Source organism: Pleurodeles waltl, chromosome 6 (assembly GCF_031143425.1).
Source record: "Pleurodeles waltl isolate 20211129_DDA chromosome 6, aPleWal1.hap1.20221129, whole genome shotgun sequence".
Classification (NCBI taxonomy): Eukaryota; Metazoa; Chordata; class Amphibia; order Caudata; family Salamandridae; genus Pleurodeles; species Pleurodeles waltl.
The window spans coordinates 142,323,636-142,345,838 of NC_090445.1; the positions used below are offsets into that span (position 1 = coordinate 142,323,636).

Consider the following 22,203-nt stretch of genomic DNA (forward strand, 5'->3'; position numbering starts at 1 on the left):
CCAAAGAGGTGTCCTACGGATAGGGCCACCTCTTCAGACTGATCTGCCAATGGAAAGGACAGCTCCACCAACTTCAGTCACTGAGAGACGCCAGAACGATTTTCAAACTACGTGCTGAATCTGCTTCTCCTGCTGGCGGTGGTTCTCCTTGTGACTCTCTGACTTGGGCATAATTTTGGCAGAAAAAGGGAAAACAAGGGCCATGGTCCCACCCTCGCCCTGAAGAGTGTGCTCAGGAACACTGAGAAATTCTTGACCAACTCGCCTCTAACACAGGTGGTTCAACCAGCTGATTAAACCTCATGGCTCTGGATCATCATTTGCAGCTTTACGAACCTGCATCCCTTCAGAATTGATTGCTGCTTGGGTGGTGGGAGGCCATCCTCCCTTACAAGAGATAGGATCACCGACTCCTTGTCTCCGACATAGTTGGACTCTCGATCTATCATCAGTGATGGACTGTTTAAAAAAGTTATGATGTTTGTTCTGTTTCCTCCTTGTGGAACTCTATTTCTGTGGTTATTGATTCCTTCATTATATATGGTCTGATAGGGACATCTATGCTCTTGATTCAGCCTAGGTGCTTCACACTTATCTCCTATAATGCCCCCCCTCCTTTCTTGCTTCCCCGGGTGCTCAGACCTAGCCTCTTGTTGACTGCCTGCCCTGGACCTCACAATGACAAGCCTCAATGTCAGAGGCCTCAATAATCCCATCAAGCAGAAGGCAGTTCTGACCCTCTGAGAATGCTCAGGCAGCAACATCTGCCTAATTCAAGAAAAGTACTTGCTATCCAGAGACATAGACGTCATGAAATCCTGCTGGTTCCCCCACCAACTGTGGTAAGCTAACTCTAATAAATATGCATGGGTAGCCATATTATTCTCGAAGGGTTTTAAGGGTGAAATACTGTGCAAGGTAGCTGAGAGTAGGGGTCGATTACTAGCCTAACAAATACAGCTCAGCTTCTTCCACTTTACCCTTGTTAACATATATGCTCCTAACGAGCAACAAGAACTGTTCCTCACTGAGGTTCTTTCATCTGTGTTTCACACACCAGATGCTGCCATTCTGATTGGTGGAGACTTTAAACTGGTAATGGATAGCAACCTGGACCATTCTGGACATCACACAGACCAAAAAGAGGCCTTCTCAGTGCAGGGGCTCCAATGGTTACTGGATAGCACACTGGCTGATGTCTGGCGGTCAAAACACCCCAATACCCAGAACTATGCTTTCCTCTTGGTGGCGCAAAAAACCTATGCCTGGAGAGACTATTTCTTAGTGACCTCAGCCTTCCAGACACTAGTACTAGACTCCCACATTGCACCTAAATCTTCAGAGATCACGCCCTACTAACCCTACCTACGAGGATTGGCACACCACTCACTAAGAACATCACACTGGCTTCTTCTGGAGAGCTTATTGCAATCTCCCTTAACGTCTCAGCTATTCGCAAAACTATTGTTGTCTTTCTACAATCCAATGATAATGACCAAATAGGCTTTGCCTCTCTTTGGGCAACTTTGAAATTGGTAGTCCGGGGGGAGTTCATAGCTTTATCAGCTGCAGAAAAGCATTCCCACAAGGAGCAGCAAATCACTCTTGAATGGAAAGTGTTAGCGCTAGAGGCTAACCACAGACGTTCTGGGTGCTACGTATTTGGATAGAGCTGGAAAGAACACGATAACTCCTCAAACGGTTAGACTTGGATAGGGCAGTGTTAGAAATGGGGTCTTTGGTTAACAGTCAGATTACCCCTTGTTCAAGCAAGGACCCTGACTCTAGTCAGGGTAAAAGAGAATCACCCTCAGCTAACCCCTGCTTACCCCCTTGGTAGCTTGGCAGAGCAGTAGGCTTAACTTCAGAGTGCTAGGTGTAAAGTATTTGTACCAACACACACAGTAACTTAATGAAAACACTACAAAATGACACAAAACAGGTTTAGAAATAAAGGAAATTTTTATCTAAACAAAACAAGACCAAAACGACAAAAATCCACCAACACAAGTCAAGTTATCAATTAAAAATCAAAAAGAGTCTTTAAGTAGTTTTAAAAACACACTAGCGCTGCTAGAGTGAAAATGTACCTGGTGTGCGTTAAATATAACCCCACAGGGGCGGGTGTGCATCAAAAAAAACTCCGCACGGCGGGACTTGAGTCAAAAATCCAGCCGCACGATAATCCGAAAATCATGCAGCGCAGGTTGTGATCTCCCAGCCTCCATCAGCGATGCTGCATGTCGTTTCTCCTGCTCTGTGCGTCGTTTCTTCTGTCGCGTTTCCTGCGAGCTTCATTTCTCAGCTGCGGAGTCGGCGGCACGTCGTTTTTTCAGGCGCAGATCGGATTTGCGTCAATCTTTTCCCCGCACAGCGCTCTGTGCGTGGATTTTCTTGTCTTTAGGCTGTCAGCTTCTCCTTTCAGGGTCCCAGGAACTGGATGGGCACCACAGGGCAGAGTAGGAGTCTCTCCAGAGACTCCAGGTGCTGGCAGAGAGAAGTGTTTGCTGTCCCTGAGACTTCAAACAATAGGAGGCAATCTCTAAATCAAGCCCTTGGAGATCTTCACAAGATGGAAGGCACACAAAGTCCAGTCTTTGTCCTCTTACTCTGGCAGAAGCAGTAACTACAGGGTAGCTCCACAAAGCACAGTCACAGGCAGGGCAGCTCTTCTTCCTCAGCTCTACAGCTCTTCTCCAGGCAGAGTTTCCTCTTGGTTTCCAGAAGTGTTCTAAAGTCTGTGGTTTTGGGTGCCCTTCTTATAGCCATTTTCTCCTTTGAAGTAGGCCTACTTCAAAGTAAAGTTTCTTTTGAATGTGAAATACTGCCTTGCCCAGGCCAGGCCCCAGCCACTCACCAGTGGGGTTGGAGACTGCATTGTGTGAGGGCAGGCACAGCCCTTTCAGGTGTGAGTGACCACTCCTCCCCTCCCTCCTAGCACAGATGGCTCATCAGGAAATGCAGACTACACCCCAGCTCCCTTTGTGTCACTGTCTAGTGTGAGGTGCAACCAGCCCATTTGTCAAACTGACCCAGACAGGGAATCCACAAACAGGCAGTGTCACAGAAATGGTATAAGCAAGAAAATGCTCACTTTCTAAAAGTGGCATTTTCAAACACACAATCTCAAAATCAACTTTACTAAAATATGTATTTTTAAATTGTAGCTCAGAGACCCCAAACTCCACATGTCCATCCTCTCCCAAAGGGAATCTACACTTTAATCAGATTTAAAGGTAGCCCCCATGTTAACCTATGAGAGGGACATTCAGGTTACCCCCTGTTCAAGCAAGGACCCTCACTCTAGTCAGGGTAAAAGAGAATCACCCTCAGCTAACCCCTGCTTACCCCCTTGGTAGCTTGGCAGAGCAGTAGGCTTAACTTCAGAGTGCTAGGTGTAAAGTATTTGTACCAACACACACAGTAACTTAATGAAAACATTACAAAATGACACAAAACAGGTTTAGAAAAAAAGGAAATATTTATCTAAACAAAACAAGACCAAAACGACAAAAATCCACCATACACAAGTCAAGTTATCAATTAAAAATCAAAAAGAGTCTTTAAGTAGTTTTAAAAACACACTAGTGCTGCTAGAGTGAAAATGTACCTGGTGTGCGTCAAAAATAACCCCACACGGGCGGGTGTGCATAAAAAAAAACTCCGCACGGCGGGACTTGAGTCAAAAATCCAGCCGCACGATAATCCGAAAATCCTGCAGCGCAGGTTGTGATCTCCCAGCCTCCATCAGCGATGCTGCATGTCGTTTCTCCTGCTCTGTGTGTCGTTTCTTCTGTCGCGTTTCCTGCGAGCTTCGTTTCTCAGCTGCGGAGCCGGCGGCACGTCGTTTTTTCAGGCGCAGATCGGATTTGCGTCAATCTTTTCCCCGCACGGCGCTCTGTGCGTGGATTTTCTTGTCTTTACGCTGTCAGCTTCTCCTTTCAGGGTCCCAGGAACTGGATGGGCACCACAGGGCAGAGTAGGAGTCTCTCCAGAGACTCCAGGTGCTGGCAGAGAGAAGTGTTTGCTGTCCCTGAGACTTCAAACAATAGGAGGCAATCTCTAAATCAAGCCCTTGGAGATCTTCACAAGATGGAAGGCACACAAAGTCCAGTCTTTGTCCTCTTACTCTGGCAGAAGCAGTAACTACAGGATAGCTCCACAAAGCACAGTCACAGGCAGGGCAGCTCTTCTTCCTCAGCTCTACAGCTCTTCTCCAGGCAGAGTTTCCTCTTGGTTTCCAGAAGTGTTCTAAAGTCTGTGGTTTTGGGTGCCCTTCTTATAGCCATTTTCTCCTTTGAAGTAGGCCTACTTCAAAGTAAAGTTTCTTTTGAATGTGAAATACTGCCTTGCCCAGGCCAGGCCCCAGCCACTCACCAGTGGGGTTGGAGACTGCATTGTGTGAGGGCAGGCACAGCCCTTTCAGGTGTGAGTGACCACTCCTCCCCTCCCTCCTAGCACAAATGGCTCATCAGGAAATGCAGACTACACTCCAGCTCCCTTTGTGTCACTGTCTAGTGTGAGGTGCAACCAGCCCATTTGTCAAACTGACCCAGACAGGGAATCCACAAACAGGCAGAGTCACAGAAATGGTATAAGCAAGAAAATGCTCACTTTCTAAAGTGGCATTTTCAAACACACAATCTCAAAATCAACTTTACTAAAAGATGTATTTTTAAATTGTAGCTCAGAGACCCCAAACTCCACATGTCCACCCTCTCCCAAAGGGAATCTACACTTTAATCAGATTTAAAGGTAGCCCCCATGTTAACCTATGAGAGGGACAGGCCTTGCAACAGTGAAAAACGAATTTAGCAATATTTCCCTGTCACAGCATATAAAACACATTACTATGGCGGTCATTCTGACCCTGGCGGTCAGTGATAAAGCGGCAGCCAACCCGCAAACAGGCCGGCGGTCAAAAAATGGTATTCTAACTCTGGCGGGAACCGCCAACACAGGCCGCCACATTAACACTCCGACCGCCACGGCGGGACCGACAAACAGCGCGGCGGTCACCGCCAACAGGCAGGCGGCAGACAATGTACCACCCACCCTATCACAACTCACCAATCCGCCACCTTTTGCGGGGCGGGAGCCCCGCCGATAAAAACACGGCGGAAACAGACAACGAACGGGAAAACGCTCACCTATATACACTCCACGAGGAAGGAGGACAGCATGGAGCCCGAATTACACATCCTACCAGCTATTGTCTACCTGCTCATCTACCAGGAGTACGAACGCTGGCGCAGACGACAACGGTGAGTACTGCACCTACGACACAGGGGAGGAGGGAGGAGAAAAGCTTACGGGCACACACATGCGCCATACACCCACCCCCCCACCACAAATACCTACACCCCATTGCCGAGCAACAAGTCAGAGTGACACCACACAAACCCCCCGGAATAATGCAAAGACACAATTTAAATGTTCGAAAAAACATATGTATAAATAGCTCCATAGAAGGAATGGCAAATATGCCATATAAAAGATACAAAAATAAGGAATGAACATAGTCAACAAGATATCCATAGGCAAAAAGTCCTGCACATTCCGTCAAAGTTCCATAGTCCGTGGGCCAATGTGCACAAACACATGGGCAAAGCCCACACAGGAGACCAGATACCATTGGAGAGAACACTGCAGGGGCATCAGATGATAAAAGTACAGGCACCTCAGGGGGAAGGGAAGGGGGGGCACCTCAGCCACATGAGTCCACGACGCCAGATCCACGAGGGGCCTCCATGCCCACTGTCCCATCCTGGGGGGTGCAAAGCCACAGTCCATCAGATGGATTACCGACTCCACTGTGATTGGAGGAGGCATGGTGCCCCGAGTGCTCCCTGAAGCCCTGCTCGACACTGAACCGGCACTGTCAATGGGCCAGCGGTGCTTGACAGGAAGGGCCCAGCGGAGCGGTGCTTGAGATGAAGGGCCCAGCGGAGCGGTGCTTGACAGGAATGGCCCAGCGGAGCGGTGCTTGAGATGGCGGGGCCCAGCGGAGCGGTGCTTGACAGGAAGGGCCCAGCGGAGCGGTGCTTGACAGGAAGGGCCCAGCGGAGCGGTGCTTGAGATGAAGGGCCCAGCGGAGCGGTGCTTGACAGGAAGGGCCCAGCGGAGCGGTGCTTGAGACGGCGGGGCCCAGCGGAGCGGTGCTTGACAGGAAGGGCCCAGCGGAGCGGTGCTTGAGACGGCGGGGCCCAGCGGAGCGGTGCTTGACAGGAAGGGCCCAGCGGAGAGGTGCTTGAGATGATGGGCCCAGTGGAGCGGTGCTTGAGATGAAGGGCCCAGCGGAGCGGTGCTTGAGATGGCGGGGCCCGTTCAGCGGTGCTTGCCCCGGCGGGGCCCTGTTCAGCGGTTCTTGGCCCGGCAGGGCCCGTTCAGCGGTTCATGCCCCAGAGGGGCCCTGTTCAGTGGTGCTCCTCCCGGCGGGGCCCTGTTCAGCGGTTCTTGGCCCGGCGGGGCCCATTCAGCGGTTCTTGGCCCGGCGGGGCCCGTTCAGCGGTTCATGCCCCAGCGGGGCCCTGTTCAGCGGTGCTCCTCCCGGCGGGGCCCTGTTCAGCGGTTCTTGGCCCGGCGGGGCCCGTTCAGCGGTTCTTGCCCCAGTGGGCCCCGTGCAGCGGTGCTCCTCCCGGCGGGGCCTGTTCAGCGGTTCTTGGCCCAGCGGGGCCCGTTCAGCGGTTCTCGCCCCAGCGGGGCCCGTGCAGCGGTGCTCCTCCCGGCGGGGCCCGTTCAGCGGTTCTTGGCCCGGCGGGGCCCGTTCAGCGGTTCTTGGCCCGGCGGGGCCCTTTTCAGCGGTTCTTGGCCCTGCGGGGCCCGTTCAGCGGTTCTTGCCCCGCCGGGGCCTGTTCAGCGGTTCTTGCCCTGGCGGGGCCCTGTTCAGCGGTTCTTGGCCCGGCGGGGCCCGTTCAGCTGTTCTTGGCCCGGCGGGGCCCGTTCAGCGGTTCTTGCCCCGGCGGGGCCCGTTCAGCGGTTCTTGCCCCAGCGGGGCCCGTGCAGCGGTGCTCCTCCCGGCGGGGCCCGTTCAGCAGTTCTTGGCCTGGCGGGGCCCGTTCAGCAGTTCTTGGCCCGGCGGGGCCCTGTTCAGCGGTTCTTGGCCCAGCGGGGCCCGTGCAGCGGTGCTCCTCCCGGTGGGGCCCGTTCAGCGGTTCTTGGCCCGGCGGGGCCCGTTCAGCGGTTCTTGGCCCGGCGGGGTCCGTTCAGCGGTTCTTGCCCCAGCGGGGTCCGTGCAGCGATGCTCCTCCCGGCGGGGCCCGTTCAGCAGTTCTTGGCCCGGCGGGGCCCGTTCAGCGGTTCTTGGCCCGGCGGGGCCCTGTTCAGCGGTTCTTGGCCCGGCGGGGCCCGTTCAGCGGTTCTTGGCCCGGCGGGGCCCGTGCAGCGGTCCTTGCCCCGGCGGGGGCCCGTTCAGCGGTTCTTGCCCCGGCGGGGCCCTGTTCAGCGGTTCTTGGCCCGGCGGGGCCCGTTCAACGGTTCTTGGCCCGGCAGAGCCCATTCAGCAGTTCTTGCCCCAGCGGGGCCCGTGCAGCGGTGCTCCTCCTGGCGGGGCCCGCTCAGCTGTTCTTGGCCCAGCGGGGCCCGTTCAGTGGTTCTTGGCCCGTCGGGGCCCATGCAGCGGTGCTCCTCCCAGCGGGGCCCATTCAGCGGTTCTTGCCCCTGCGGGGCCCTGTTCAGCGGTGCTCCTCCCGGCGAGGCCCGTTCAGCGGTGCTTGTCCTGTGTGTCTAGGGAGCCAGACCTGGGCAAGACTTCCCGCTCATTCCCCATCCGAACTTGCGGTCGCGGCGCCCTCCTGTGATGGAGTCCTGGGCCCGTGGGTGTCGTCCGTCACACCCGGGATGGGGCTGGTGGGGACCTCCTGGGCAGCTCGCCTGCTGCCTGACTTCTCCGCCCTGCTGCCCTTGCCCTCCTTTGCTGGAGCTCTGTGGCCCTTGCCTCCCTTGGATGATGTGGCAGGTGACGGGGCAAGGCTACTGTCCTTGGTGGCAGCCGTCTCAGGCTTGTCGCACCGGGCCTTTTTCTTCTTTGTCCTCTTCCCGGGGGGGGGGCTGGCTGTCCTCTTGCTGCTGGCCGATGTTCCTGCCCTAGGATCTGGTGGACTCCAATAGCCCTGCACTATGGTCACAGTAGATGCAGGGCTGGTGGTGGCTGAGGTGCTTTTTTTGCTCTTACCAGATGGAGGGGGTGGGTCAGTGATTGGAACGAGTTCAAGGTTGGAAAGGAAAAGGACTTGGGGAGGACAGGGACGGGTAGGTGTAGTGGGTTTGGGAGTGGAGGAAGAGGATGTGGTTGTAGGAGCGTCAAGTGTGCTGTCTTTGGGTGCAGGTGCTTGTGACGGAGGCTGTCGTGAGGTGGATGGCTGTTGGGTGGGTGGCTGCCTGCGTTTGTGTGCTTTGGAAGAGGGGGTGACAGACACACTGGGAGAGGACACAGGGGACGTGTAAATGGCAGTGGGGGTGGTGACTGCACGTGTGCGGACTGTAATGGAGGGTGTGCTGGTGATGGAAGTACTGGCTGATGGTGGTGTGCATGCAGGTGTGAGTGGAGACGTCACAGGGAGGGAGGGGGAGATGAGGAGGTGGGGGACACAGAGGTGGTAGTGACTGTTGGCATGTCTGCATCTGGATGTTGCTTGAGTGAATGCTTGTGGGATCTGTGGTGCTTATGTCTGGATGAGCTGCCCTTGGGTGTAGAGGTGTGTGCAGGCTGGTCTGATGGTGTGGATGGGATAGGCAGAGGAACAGGAGACTGGGACTGGGTGGAGGGAGACTGGGTGGAGGGAGAAGAGGGAGGCTGGAGACAGGGACAATGGCTGCCGTCAGTGCTGAGGCCAGAGCGTTGAACGATCGCTGATGGGCAGCCTGACCCGAATGAATGCCCTCCAGGTATGCATTGCTCCGATGCACCTCCCTTTCTACACCCTGGATGGCATTCAAGAGGGTAGACTGCCCAACAATGAGTGTCCTGAGGAGGTCAATGACCTCCTCACTGAGGGCAGCAGGGGTAACTGGGGAAGGGCCTGAGGTGCCTGGGGCGAAGGAGATGCCCGCCTTCCTGGGCGAGCGGGCACGGAGCAAAGGCTGAGGGGCTGCTGGGAGGGCGGGGCTGGTGCGCTGGGTGGCGGCTGTACCTGTTGTGGCGGTGGGCACGGATGTTGCCGCCACCGCTAGGGAGCTCCCTTCCGAGGACGTGTCGGTGTCGCTGACGTCTCCACGGGTCCCCGTTGTGGAGCTCCACTCGCCCTCCGTCTCACTGGTGTACTCGGAGTCTGTTGTATGGCCCTCCGGGGCCATGTGAGATGCAGCTCCCTCGTGCGCCGATGCCACTTCTCCTCCGCCTGATGATGCTAATCCACACATGAACAGGAAGACAGAAAAAAGGGGGGGGGGAGAAATGAAGACAGGTTGAGTGCATGCATTGGCAACACTGTTGTCGGAGAGGACAGACACAGAAGCCCCCTGAGAACTAGGCCGCGCAATGGGGGTACACTACTCAGTTATTGTGACTAGGCCTACAGGTCTATGGACGACAAATGCACACATGGGTGAGGCCGGACCATGGATAGCTGTACTTGGCACCCTACAGAGGTGGGGGGCGGGGGCACAGGGCTGTGTCTAACGGAGGGGCCTAGCCTACAGAATGCGCCCTGGCCTGGAGATAGCCACAGCCCTCCTCCCCCACCCAGACACCTTCACTGCGCGCAAAGATAGCAGAATGTGCTGATACTCACCCCCTTGTGTCTGCTGTGATGTCCTCACGCGCCCATCCAAATCGGGGTAGGCCACCGCCAGGATCCGGGACATCAGGGGGGTCAATTGGTGGCTGGCACCCCTCCTACGTTGGGAGGCCATCCCCAGCAGAGACTCAGCGGTCTTTCTGGTCCTGCGGCGGATGTCCTCCCACCTCTTTCGGCAGTGGGTGCCCCGTCTGTTGTGGACCCCCAGGGCCCGGACGTCCTTGGTGATGGAACGCCAAATATCGATCTTCTGATGGGCGCTGACCTATGTGACATGTACAGGGTGGTAAAGGAAATCGCATCAGTTTTCTGCCTGGTCAATGTGAGTGGCACCCCCCCCTCCCCAACCTTGCCATGTGGCACATGCTCTCATCTTTCGTGCGTTGCACTCCTCATTCGCTCCCCTCCCCACCATCTTACATACACCCCACTCAACACAGGCATAGCCCATTCAACGTGCACCCTGTGTACTAACCTGTTGGTCTGGAGGACCGTAGAGTAGCGCATACTGGGGGAGGACCCCATCAACAAGTTTCTCCAATTCTTCGGAAGTGAAGGCAGGGACCCTTTCCCCAGTCGCAGCAGCCATTGTATCTCCCAGACCGAGGTCACAGCAGCACTTGCAGTATAGGTCCTCTCCTGTGGATGATCAGGTCTCAAGTGATTAATCAGATAGAAAATGGCGGTCACGCCCGCGGCGGTGCGTACCGCGGCGGTGCGTACCACGACCGCCGGCGCACATCGTCATTGGCTCCTGAGAGCCATAGGGTTCAATGATAACCAATGCTGCTTTGCGCCGCGGTCTTCGACCGCCTACCGCCACGGTGTGCCACGCCAGCGCAGTGACCTCACATCCCACTGTCACACTTCACAGGTCAGGCAGCTGCCATTTCAAGGGCCCACATGGTATGATTTCTACTGCGTCACACAGGCCTAGGCCTTGCATTGCCACTCATACAAGCCATTCAATGCATAGCGATTCGTGTACTGTGCAAGCTGTGTGAACGAACCTGTGGGTTGCTTGACTCTGTGCTCCATGTTGTCCTTCATAGGCACCGTCCGCTGGGACTTGCAAGGAGAAGGATGAATCCTCCCGTGTACCGGCCGCTGGTGGACCTGTCGACAATGGAAGAACGACATATCATACTTACACAGGGGTTTAACAGAGCAACCATACATGAACTATGTGCCCAGCTGGAGCCAGACCTGATGTCCCCATCCGCCAACCCACAGGGATTCCCCCTCTGGTGCAGGTTCTGTCAGTACTCCATTTTTTGGCAAGTGGGTCTTTTCAGACAACAGTGGCCATATCATCTGGGATGTCTCAGCCTATGTTTTCTAATCTGCCCTGATGAAATACATGCGGAGCTACATTATTTTCCCTGAGGTGGGCGAATTGGCTACAGTGATGGGTGATTTCTATGCCCTTGGACATATCCCCAACATCATTGGTGCCATTGATGGGACACATGTGGCTTTGGTTCCCCCCAGTGGAAGTGAGCAGGTGTACCGAAACAGAAAAAGTTATAATTCGATGAATGTCCAGGTGGTCTGTTTGGCTGACCAGTACATCTCCCATGTAAATGCCAAGTTCCCTGGGTCAGTGCATGACGCGTATGTCATGCGAAATAGCAGCATCCCTTATGTGATGGAACAGTTACAGAGACACCGTGTGTGGCTAATTGGTGACTCTGGTTACCCCAACCTGTCGTGGCTATTGACCCCCGTGAGGAATCCCCGGACCAGGGCAGAGGAACAGTACAATGAGGCCCATGGGCGAACTAGGAGGATCATAGAAAGGACCTTCGGGGTCCTGAAGGCCAGGTTTAGGTGCCTGCATATGACAGGGGGATCCCTCATGTACTCACCAAAGAAGGTGTGCCAGATCATCGTGGCCTGCTGTATGCTTCACAATCTTGCATTGCGACGCCAGGTGCCTTTTCTGCAGGAGGATGGTCCAGATGGTGGTGTTGTAGCAGCTGTGGAGCCTGTGGAGAGTGAAGAGGAGGAAGACGACGGGGACGACACGGACAACAGGGAGACAGTCATACAACAATACTTTCAGTAGCACCCAGGTAAGAATCAGCCACCCCATTTTACATTTACTGAAGGCCTCATGCGACTCCACTGTCTGTGTTTCCCCCCAGTTCCTGTTAACTGATTTGTGACTTTCCCTTCCCTTTTCAGAGCTGTATGACCCACTGCCTGACATCAGCTTTGTTTGCCCATGGACTAAAGCTTATTGAGATTGGTATGCTGTCATCACAAAGTAACTGGACATTATTGCACCGTTATGTGTAATACATTTGTTGTAAATACAAGCAGACTCCTGTTTTTTAAAGTGCAATAAGTGATTTTGTTGGAAAATGGGTTATTGGTAAGGGCAGGTAGGTACCTACACCTAGCAACAAGCCACTAACCTCCACTTAGGTCCAGTTAGGTCTCAGTAAATTAACCCCAGCTCAACCCTTGGTAGCTTGGCAACGAGCGTCAAGGCTTAACTTAGGAGACAGTGTGTAAAGCATTCAAATATCACAAAACAGTAATTAAATTAAATACAGGAAACAGTTTAAAAATCCAAAACCAATTTATAAAAATAGTTTATATTTTTATCTTTAAAATGACACAAAAACAAATAAAATCGGATAAAGGGAACCGGAGATATGAATTTTTAAAGAATTATTATTTTTCTAGCGCTTAGAAACAAAAAGCGCCAATCGGGTCATCTGGTTGCACCTCGACCGGGGCAAAGTCAAAGTTTCAGGCCGACCGCGACGGAGCCCTGCTCGGCTACAAGTCGCGGGAGGCCTCAGTTAAAAAGTTACCTTCTGACTTAGTCTTTATTTTGAAGATTTTCTTCAGCGGGACGAACCTGCCAGTCGAATCCGACCTCCTGGAGCCCTTGTCCGGATACGCGATGCTGGATTCCTCGGTGGAGATTTTTACCTTCGGACTTAGTCGTTTTTTCGAGGTGAAAATCCTTCGACCGGGGTAAACCTGGATCTTGATCCGACGTCCATGGAGCCCTTCTCGGATACGATGGCTGGGAGGTCCCGGTCAACTTTTTACCTTTGGACTTAGTCTCTTTTTCTGAGATTTTTCTTTACCGGGACGAACCACCAAGTCAGGCCGGGTCGCGGTTGAGGCAAGCCGGCTAGAATTTCTGCGGCGGGTCGGTCCCTCTCTGGAGCTTTTTTACAAAAATTCTCAAATCTTCTCCAAACTTCTGGGGCTTCACCCAGATGTTCTTTTAAGGTTCCTTTGGGGTCCACAGCTCACCCCAAGGGTCCAGAAGTTCTGAGATGGTCCTTGGGGGGTGCGGACTTCAACTCCCAGAATGCACCTGGCGCAAACTCCTTTTTGGCCACTGGACAGTGGTCAGCTGGTCACTTTCCTCAGGAGTTGGTGCAGGGGACTCTGGATAGCAATTTTTCACCTGTAGCAAACAGGGAGTCCCTCCTTGAACCAGTTGAAGCCAGGCAAAGTCCTTCTTGTGGTGAAGCCCAAGTGTGCAGCTGGTGCAGTCCTTCTGAGTGCAGGTTCCAGGTGCAGGCCACGGGTCCAGCAGGGCAGTCCTTCTTCTTCTTTAGTTCTTTTCTTCTTGAAATCTGGTGGGGATCTGAGGTGTGGGTGCAGGTCTGCCAGTTTTATCCTTGCTCCTGGGTGAAAAGCAGGGGGGTCCTGGTTCTCCAATCAGGTACAGGGTCGTCCCCCTGTGATGACCACTTCCTGGGAAGTGTGGCAAAAATCCATCCCAGAAGGCAACATTCTCTAAAAATCCAACATGGCTGAATCTGATTTTTGGAGGTTACATCTGGCTGAGCCCACCCACTGGTGTGGCCAAAAATCATAAACACACCCCTCTCCTGCCCTCTCCTAATCTAATCAAGGGGGCACCTAGTTGTCTGGGGTTGCAGGATGTGGGGGTGTTGCTGGGTGCTCCAAATGTCCTTCTCTGCCTTTGAAGACCAGTTTGGCAGCCCTCCCCCTTCCTGCCTCACCATCTGCTGAGGGGAGATTCTCTCCCACAAGCACATTCCTTTGTGTGAAGCCAGGCCACTTCACACCTCATCAAGGCAGCTTGGCTAAGCTGCTGCAGGCTGGCCAATCAGAGCACAGCAGCAAAAACAATGCATGGCTGAAATTGGCAACTTTTTAGGTAAAGTCTTAAACCTTTTACCTGAACAAGTTATATTAAATCCAACAACTGGAAGTTGTGGGATTTATTACAACAAGTAATTTGATACCAAATTCTAAATTTTAAATAAAGTCTCCCCATTCTAGCCTATGAAGGCCATTTACTTCAATGAGGGAAAAACGAATTTGGCTGTTTTTACCTCACCAGGGTTTATAAATCTATTTTTATAAAGTCCCTGCTTATAGTTACATGGCACCCAGCCCTAGGGGCACATAGGGCACACCTTATGGGTGACTTATATGTAAAAATAAGGTAGTTTAAGACTTTGGAAGTACTTTTAATTCCAAAGTCGAATTTGCATATAACTTTAATTTAAAAGCAGCCAGCAAGGCAGGCCTGCCTTTAAAATGACACTGGGCACCTCAGCAGTGCACCTAGGTGTGCACCACCTATGCTGTGGTCCCTAAACCTACATGCCCTACCATATACTAGGGACTTATAGGTAGGTTAACTTAGCCAATTATAATTAGCCTAATTTGCATATCCATTTTACACAGAGCACTGGCCCTGGGACTGGTAAGCAGTACCCAGGGCACAGCCAAGAGTCAGTAACCCCCGTACCTGTCCAAAAAGTGTGGGGGTGATCAGGGCAAAAAAGGAGGACTTTCCTACATATTTATTTTAAGTGCTACATATAGGTACATGATTGGGAAATGGTGATGGGTGGGGGTTGAGTAATGTCCATGGCAGAGTCCAGTTCTCAGTAGCACAGGTGCATTGTCCATATGCCTGGGGAAGGATGGAGCAGGGGCAGTTCAAAGTTGGACAGGGTGACAATGTGGGACAGTGGGATGACATCAGGGGGTATCTTAGGCTGGCGGGGGTCTGGCAATCCTACTCTGTCTTCTTGTGAGATCACAGGTTACGCTTGCGGGGTGGTTCTTCTTCTGCAGGAGGTGGGGTTCTGGTGGCCTGTCGTTGTGTGGGGGCCTCCTGTCCACTAGCGCCGGCGGAGGTGGTAGGCTGTTCCTGGCCTGGGCTAGTGACAGGGGCCCTTTGGGGTGCCACATGGTCCCGCAATGTGGTGACGATCTGGGTAAGGGCCACGACGATGGTCCCCATTGCGGAACCGATGTTCCTCAGTTCCTCCCTGAACCCCATGTACCGTTCCTCCTGCAGTTCCTGGATCTCCTGGAACCGGGCCAGTACCGTCGCCATCATCTCCTGGGAGCGGTGGTATGCTCCCATGATGGAGGAGAGGGCCTCTTGGAGAGTGGGTTCCCCGGGTCTGCCCTCCCCCTGTCGCACAGCAGCCCTCCCAGTTCCCCTGTGTTCCTGGGCCTCTGTCCCCTGGACGGTGTGCCCACTACCACTGCCCCCAGGTCCCTGTTGTTGTTGGGGTGGTGGGTCAACCTGGGTGCCCTGTAGTGGTGGACACACCGCTGATTGACGTGTCCTGGAGACAGAGGCATGGGCCCGCTGGGTGGGAGCTGTGCTGGTGTTCCCAGAGGGGGTTGGGTCTGGTGTAGCCTGTGGCTGTCTGTGGGGAACCGACTGTCCAGAGGTCCCCGATGGGCCGGGCTGGTCATCTGGCTCCAGGGAGACAGAGCTGCTGTCATCGCTGGGGGCCTCTTCTGGGGGTGGGATGGACATCTCGGGACCCTCCGTGGCGGTGTGGTGGCGTTCGGGTCCTGCAGGGTTATAAAGGTATGGTTATTGCTTCTGTGTGTGGCATTTCGTGTGATGGGTGGGTGTCCGTGTACCCAAGTGTAGGCATTTCCTTGTGGGGGCTTTTGTGAGTGTGGCTTGTGGGGGTGATGTGTGTGTGCAGTGGGCATGCTTTGGTGATGGGTGTCCATGCTTTGTGGTCGCATGCAGGGCTTGGTGTTGGGATGGGTGGGTTGTGATGGTGAGCCTTTTGCTAGGGGTTGGTGTGATGGGGGAGGGGGCGAGGGTGGGGGTATGATTTGGCATGCAGGTGGGGTGGGGGTGGGAAGCAGTAGTGAAGATTTGCCTTACCAGAGTCCATTCCTCCGCCTACTCCTGCGAGGCCCTCAGGATGCAGGATGTGCAAGACTTCCTCCTCCCACGCGGTAAATTCTGGGGGAGTAGGTGGGGGTCCGCCACCAGTCTTCTGCACCGCAATGTTGTGCCTTGATACCATGGAACGCACCTTCCCCCGTAGGTCGTTCCATCTCTTCCTGATGTCATCCCGATTGCGTGGATGCTGTCCCACCGCGTTGACCCTGTCCACTATCCTTTGCCATAGCTCCATCTTCCTGGCAATTGTGGTGTGCTGCACCTGTGCCCCGAAGAGCTGGGGCTCTACACGGACTATTTCCTCCACCATGACCCTGAGTTCTGCGTCACTGAACCTGGGGTGTCTTTGGGGTGCCATGGGGTGGTGTGGTTGAGGCGTGGGGTGGCGTTTGTGGTGATGAGTGTGGTGCGTGTGGTGGTGTGTGGTGTTTGGTGCGTGGATTCTGTGTGGGTGATGGTGTTGTGTGCCTCTGTGTTGTGGGATTGTCTATTCTGTGCTCTCTCTCTAGCCTTCGTCAATGATTCCGGGTCGTAGGGGCATGTGGGTGATGTGGGTGTGTGTTTTATATTGTGTTGGGTGTGTGGGAGTGGTGTTAGTATGTGTATCAGGTGTGTGTATTTCAAACTGACCAATGTGGCTGAGTTTTCTATGTGTATGTGTACTTTGACCGCGGCGGTGTGTACCGCCAATGGAATACCGCGTTTGAAAGACCGCCGCGTGGATTTGTGGGTCGGAATGGTATGGGCGTATTTCTGTTGGCGTGACGGTGGAGGTTTGTTCATCGCCATTTTTTCGCTGACCTTGTGGACTTTTGTGGATGTCGGGTTTTTGGCGGTTTGCAAGTTGCGGGTCAGAATGCCCGTGGCGGTTTACCGCGGCTGCGGCGGTGTTCTGACCGGCGGTAAGCGCCTTTTACCGCCGAGGTCAGAATGACCCCCTATATGTCCTACCTTAACCATACACTGCACCGTACCCATGGGGCTACCTAGCGCTTACCTTAGGGGTGCCTTACATGTAAGAAAATGGAAGGTTTAGGCCTGACAAGGGGGTACACTTGCCAAGTCGGATTTACAGTTAAAAACTGCACACACAGACACTGCAGTTGCAGGTCTGAGACATGATTACAGAGCTACTTAGGTGGGGGGCAAAACCAGTGCTGCAGGCCCACTAGTAGCATTTGATTTACTGGTCCTGGCACCTCTAGTGCACTTTACTAGGGACTTACTGGTAAACCAAATATGCCAATCATGGATAAACCAATTACATACACATTTTGTAAAGGAGCACTTGCACTTCAGCACTGCTTAGCAGTGGTAAAGTTCCCAGAGTAACAAAATCAGCAAAAACAGAGGCCAGCACACATCAACAACCTGGGAAACAAAGGCAAAATGTTAAGGGAGACCACGCTAAGGATGACAAATCTAACAGAAGTATACTAGCCTAACTCCTTAACTCTCCAATGCCTGTCCTTATTGCCCCAAATCAGACTGGGTTCATACCCAAGCTCCAATGTGGGGATAACACCAGATGCATACTTCACCTCCTGGACAAAGTCTCCCCGCCTCAAAAGGCATCATTGCTTTTCTCAGTCAACGCAGAAAAAGCATTCAATAGAGTTCATTGACCCTACCTCTTTGGCTTTGGTGACAGGCTCCTGCCCTTGATCAAGAGTATCTATAGCTCAACTAGGGCCACAGTTTGCATCAATGGAACCTCATTGCACCCTTTCCCATATGGCATGGCACATGCCGAGGCTCCCACTCTCCCCTTTTCTGTTTGCCCTCAACATGGAGCCCCTTGCACAGCATCTTTGATCCAGTCTGGAAATTAATGCATTCAGTTTGGGGGAGAGCAACAGCATATCAGCTTATATGCGGATGACGTGATTCTGGCCTTTACACATCTTTTGACTTCTCTCCCACTCCTGATCACAGAGCTCCAAATTTTTGGCTTTAAGGTCAATATGCAAAAATCCCACATTTCATACCTGACTGTTACACCCCAGACTGAAGCCATCCTCTGCTCTCAACTCCCATTCAAGTGGGCGAGTGATTACATCCTCTACCTCAGAAGCAAACTAGCAACCTCCATCTCTAAAGAGGTCACACTCAACTGCGCTACCTTGACCAAAGAGGTTAGGTCTGATATTAACATTTGGGAACACCTTGGCCTTTCGTGGATGGGCAGAGTCACTGCTATCAAAATGACCACTCTACCACATATCCCTTACCTTTTTCAAACTCTGCCTCTTACTCCACCATGCCATGTCCTTCTATCAATGCCAACTGAGATTAAAAGATTTATATGGGGGTGGAACCTTGCCTTCCAAACCCTCTCATGTATTGCCCAACTCGAGATGGGGGCCTTTCAGTGCTGTCTCTAATCTGATACTACCAGGCCTCAAAACTGTGTTTCCTAGTGGAGTGGAGCCTCTGTCTGACAGAGAAGCACTATTCTTATGTGCCAGGCTGTGGCTGGTTTCCATATTTGGAAAGAGCCTTGGCTTTCCCGGAAGCACAGGCTCTGGAGACTTTACTCATCACTTGTCACTAACTCTGTGCTTCGGTATTGGACGCCATAGCGACTAAGGCAGGACTAATGTCCATCCCCTCTCCAATGACACCCATCTTAGCTAATTCAGATTTCACCTCTGGACTGCAAATATGCAGGTTTCCTTGCTGGCAAGAGGGTGGGTGCAAGTATGCTGGGTGTTTGTTTTACCCTGATGGGATCATCCCCTTTGAGCAACTAAAAACCGATTATGGCCTGAGAGAGGAGGATCATAGCCAATACCTCCAAATCTGCCATTGGATTATGCAACCCTCTGTTCAACCTCATGTGGAAAACCCCATTTGAAAAATGGCTATTACGTAAGAATAACAACAGGCGTCTCATCTCAGAACTGTACACTCTTCTAGGACAAAGGGCCCATAATATCCACACTGTGGGCCAAAGGACGTGGGAAACGGAACTTGGCAGGACCGTCTCGGATGATGACTGAGCTAACATTTACTACAGAGCCTGTTACACTGTGCATAACATACAGCACTGAATCAGCAGATAAAATTGTTTCTTATTGGTGCCTGACTCCTGCCCTTATTCCTTCCTGGAACCAAGAATGTTCAAAGGAGTGCTAGAGGGAATGTGGGGGTAGTGAGACACTATTACTGCAAATCCTTGACAACATTGACCATGCATTTGACACGTTGGTCCTTAGGTTCCCGGCATACACTATCCTTGGCCTTTCCAATCCCATGATGTTCCGAGTCTATTCACCTCATGGGAGGCATATGGTGCTGGCATGAGGCGCAGCACACCAGGTGATCTTCGCTTTATGGGAAACATATAAAAGACTCCAATATCTAACCTGGTAGCACAAACTTTGGTTTAGACCGGGTACGAAAAATATTTCTGTCACAGTTGACCAAAAAGTGGAAGCTTTCGCCACAGAATGGGCCCCGAATATATGCATTCTGTATTCTGAATTAAAAAAATTGATATGCCCATTGTACTTGAAATTGTTACAATGTTTGAATTCGCCTGACTCTTTTACGACCAACACCTCCAGCTCATCCCATAGGGAATTTAATTCTACCCAACTTGGCCCTATGCCATCACCGACTCCTCTCTTTGACCACTTAGCTTTATTTTATTTTCTGGTTCTTTATGTTTTTGTTTGAATAAAATGCCTCAGACTCGCTGTCGGCCTCAGGGTTGTAGGTGAAAGGCTGTGTACTCTCATCTTGTGCGATTATTGAGCCCTGCCAGTCCTATATGTTAACTGCAGCTATAATAAATAGAATTGATTCATAAAGACTACCTCATTATAATGATGAACTGGAAGAAAACAAGTGGTTTGAAGCGCGGTGAAATCTGGAATCCTTTTTTATGGTGGATCTTTGTCGCCATGGTCTAGCTGACAGTGACCTGTGGAATCAGGTGATCCACCCACTCATAGTACCAAAGCAAGGAGTTTGGGGATTAAATCTGATAAAGATCTCTTCTTCTTACCACACATATTAAAAGTAACGCTCAGTTCTCCTCCTCAGCAATTGATTACCCTCCATTTGAAGAGACTGCTGGTTGTTGGTACAAAAACTAATCCATGTTAAATTTCTGATTCTGACGCATAGAGCCTCCTATATGTAACGCCCTCAGTACTTGAGGGACAGATGTATCCATTATCATCCAATGAGAGCAATGTATTACCTCGTACATGCTTTTGCAGAAATGCAAGGTGCGCAGATCGAGAAATGGAGCATGAGCACGAGAAGGGGCACTCTCAGCTCCAAAATGTTTTTTTCAAAGTGAAACCAAATGCAGTCCTAAACGCATGCTACTGCCAGGTAAGCAGCCCCCTGCATCCCTCCTACAGCCTGCCCTTCTGTGATGACCAACAAATTGTTGCCACCCACTCCCTCATTGTCACATTGGTCTGCCTCACTCCCAGCCATTGAAGTGGATGGGGTTTGTAACTTCTCCCAGGGCCACTGTTTATGGACCCCAAAAACAACCAGATCTCTTGCTTTCTAATTCAACACTTCCTTCTTCCTTTCCTATGATGTCACTGCTGGAGCTTGTGCCTGCAGGTTGAAGACCTTAACCGGCTGGCTGGCACTTGTGCAGCAGAACATCTGCAAAGGTCACTAGAGTTCACCCAAGAGATTAGGCACATTGTCTCAGAGTAGTGATTTATTTTCAGCTGCTGTGTTTGTTTCCCTGTTTTTGCATCTCCCCAGAGGGGGGCAGGACAACGTCCCTTTTGCCAATGAACACCAGTCGCCCATGATTATTACACTTGATAAGGTCTGAATCCCGAGGTAATGGTCTTCACCTCGTGCGATCATTACCCTAAACTCATCCTAGCTACTCATAATGAGGGCCTTTGCAGGGATCTCTGTGAATGCTCAAAATCTGTTGGTAAAATTAATCCTAGCAATCCTAGGACTACAGAAGTTTGATCACAATTCAAGCTAGAATGTATCCATACCAGCTAAAAGCAGAGGACAGTCTTAGGTTCAAAATCCTATTTCTGAGACAAAACATGTTACAAAGAAGGGGCCTGGATATCTGATTCTCAGCATTCAACCTGTAGACCATATGAGACAACGGCACACAGATGGAAAACGTCTATTTTTCACCATTAGGTGCCAGGGACAGAGAAGGGGAAAAGGGACTTCCTTTTACATATGTCCCAGATACTGGAATCTCTTGCGGGGTGATATTAGACAGGAGACCCACTTTCTCACATAACACTCTAGTGTCAAATTCCTCCTTTTAAAAGCATAATGAACAATTACACTTTCTGACTGGTAGACAATATTGCAGATCAGCACAAAGAGACACAATATGTACTGTGTGATATGTAAATGTACACCTATCATCCATTCATTTAGCCCTCAAATCACCTTATCTCCTTATAACTCTTTCTGCCCCTGAAGCGAAAGATGCTGTAAATGTCTGATTTCGTTCGTTGGCAAAGAAGTTATGGAGCAAGAAATCTCAGAAATCTGAAAAAAAGCTGGTGGAAGCAACTCAAATAAATGAAAAGTGATTTTGAATTTTGCATCAAACAGAAAGTTTATTGAAAAGAAGAAACAAGCAAGCAGGTGTAAAAAGCAAAACTGTTTCCACAACCTGAAACGTTCCACAGTGAATTAAAAAGGAACCACACAGCGAATGTATCCAGATTGAATGCTCTGGAACCCTCTTTTAGAATATCTTTCAGAGGAAAATAATGCACTGGTGTCAATGCACTTTCAATTAAAGTTAACTCAACAATAGCTATGTGTATTTCACTGTAAAACTTAACGGCGTCCATGAACATAGCGCCTTCTTTTGCGGAAGGTGCTCTGCACTAGGATGCTCGTTTTCAAGGTGAAAATTGAAAAGGACGCTCCTATTGAGAGAGAAGTATACAGGGGCTCTACCATAAGAGTGTGAATGAAGTGCCAAGCAGTCCCGGAAAGTGTGGTAATTCTGAAGTGCCTCATTCGCTGGAATCCACTTCTCAAATGTTCCATTGGCCTCGTCCGTATCCTTCAGATCCTCCTCAGCATTCATTAGTATTCATGTACCTGTCTTCTCGAGCTGACGGGCTTGCCATCGACTAAGTCCTCTGTAATCGTTATTACCCGCGTAGAACTGGAAGGTTTTAAAAAACAAAATTTATAACAAATAATCCGGCTCGCAGTACCTATGAGTGGCTCAAATAAAAACATTACAGCGCCTTCAGTGAACGTGCGTTTCTAACTAATCACCTCGCCATGTGGGAACAGATCATGACT

General features: G+C 51.6%; 1 protein-coding gene across 1 annotated transcript in view; it reads right to left on the reverse strand.

Annotated features, from left to right (window-relative positions):
- Positions 1-21,477: 21,477 nt before the first annotated feature.
- LOC138299394 (keratin, type I cytoskeletal 47 kDa-like) overlaps positions 21,478-22,203 on the reverse strand; it is an 89,952-nt gene continuing 89,226 nt past the window's right edge. Inside the window, exon 8 of the mRNA XM_069237623.1 lies at positions 21,478-22,060. Coding sequence (XP_069093724.1) covers positions 22,047-22,060 — 14 coding nt within the window. The 3' untranslated portion in view covers positions 21,478-22,046. The remainder of the gene's footprint in view (positions 22,061-22,203) is intronic.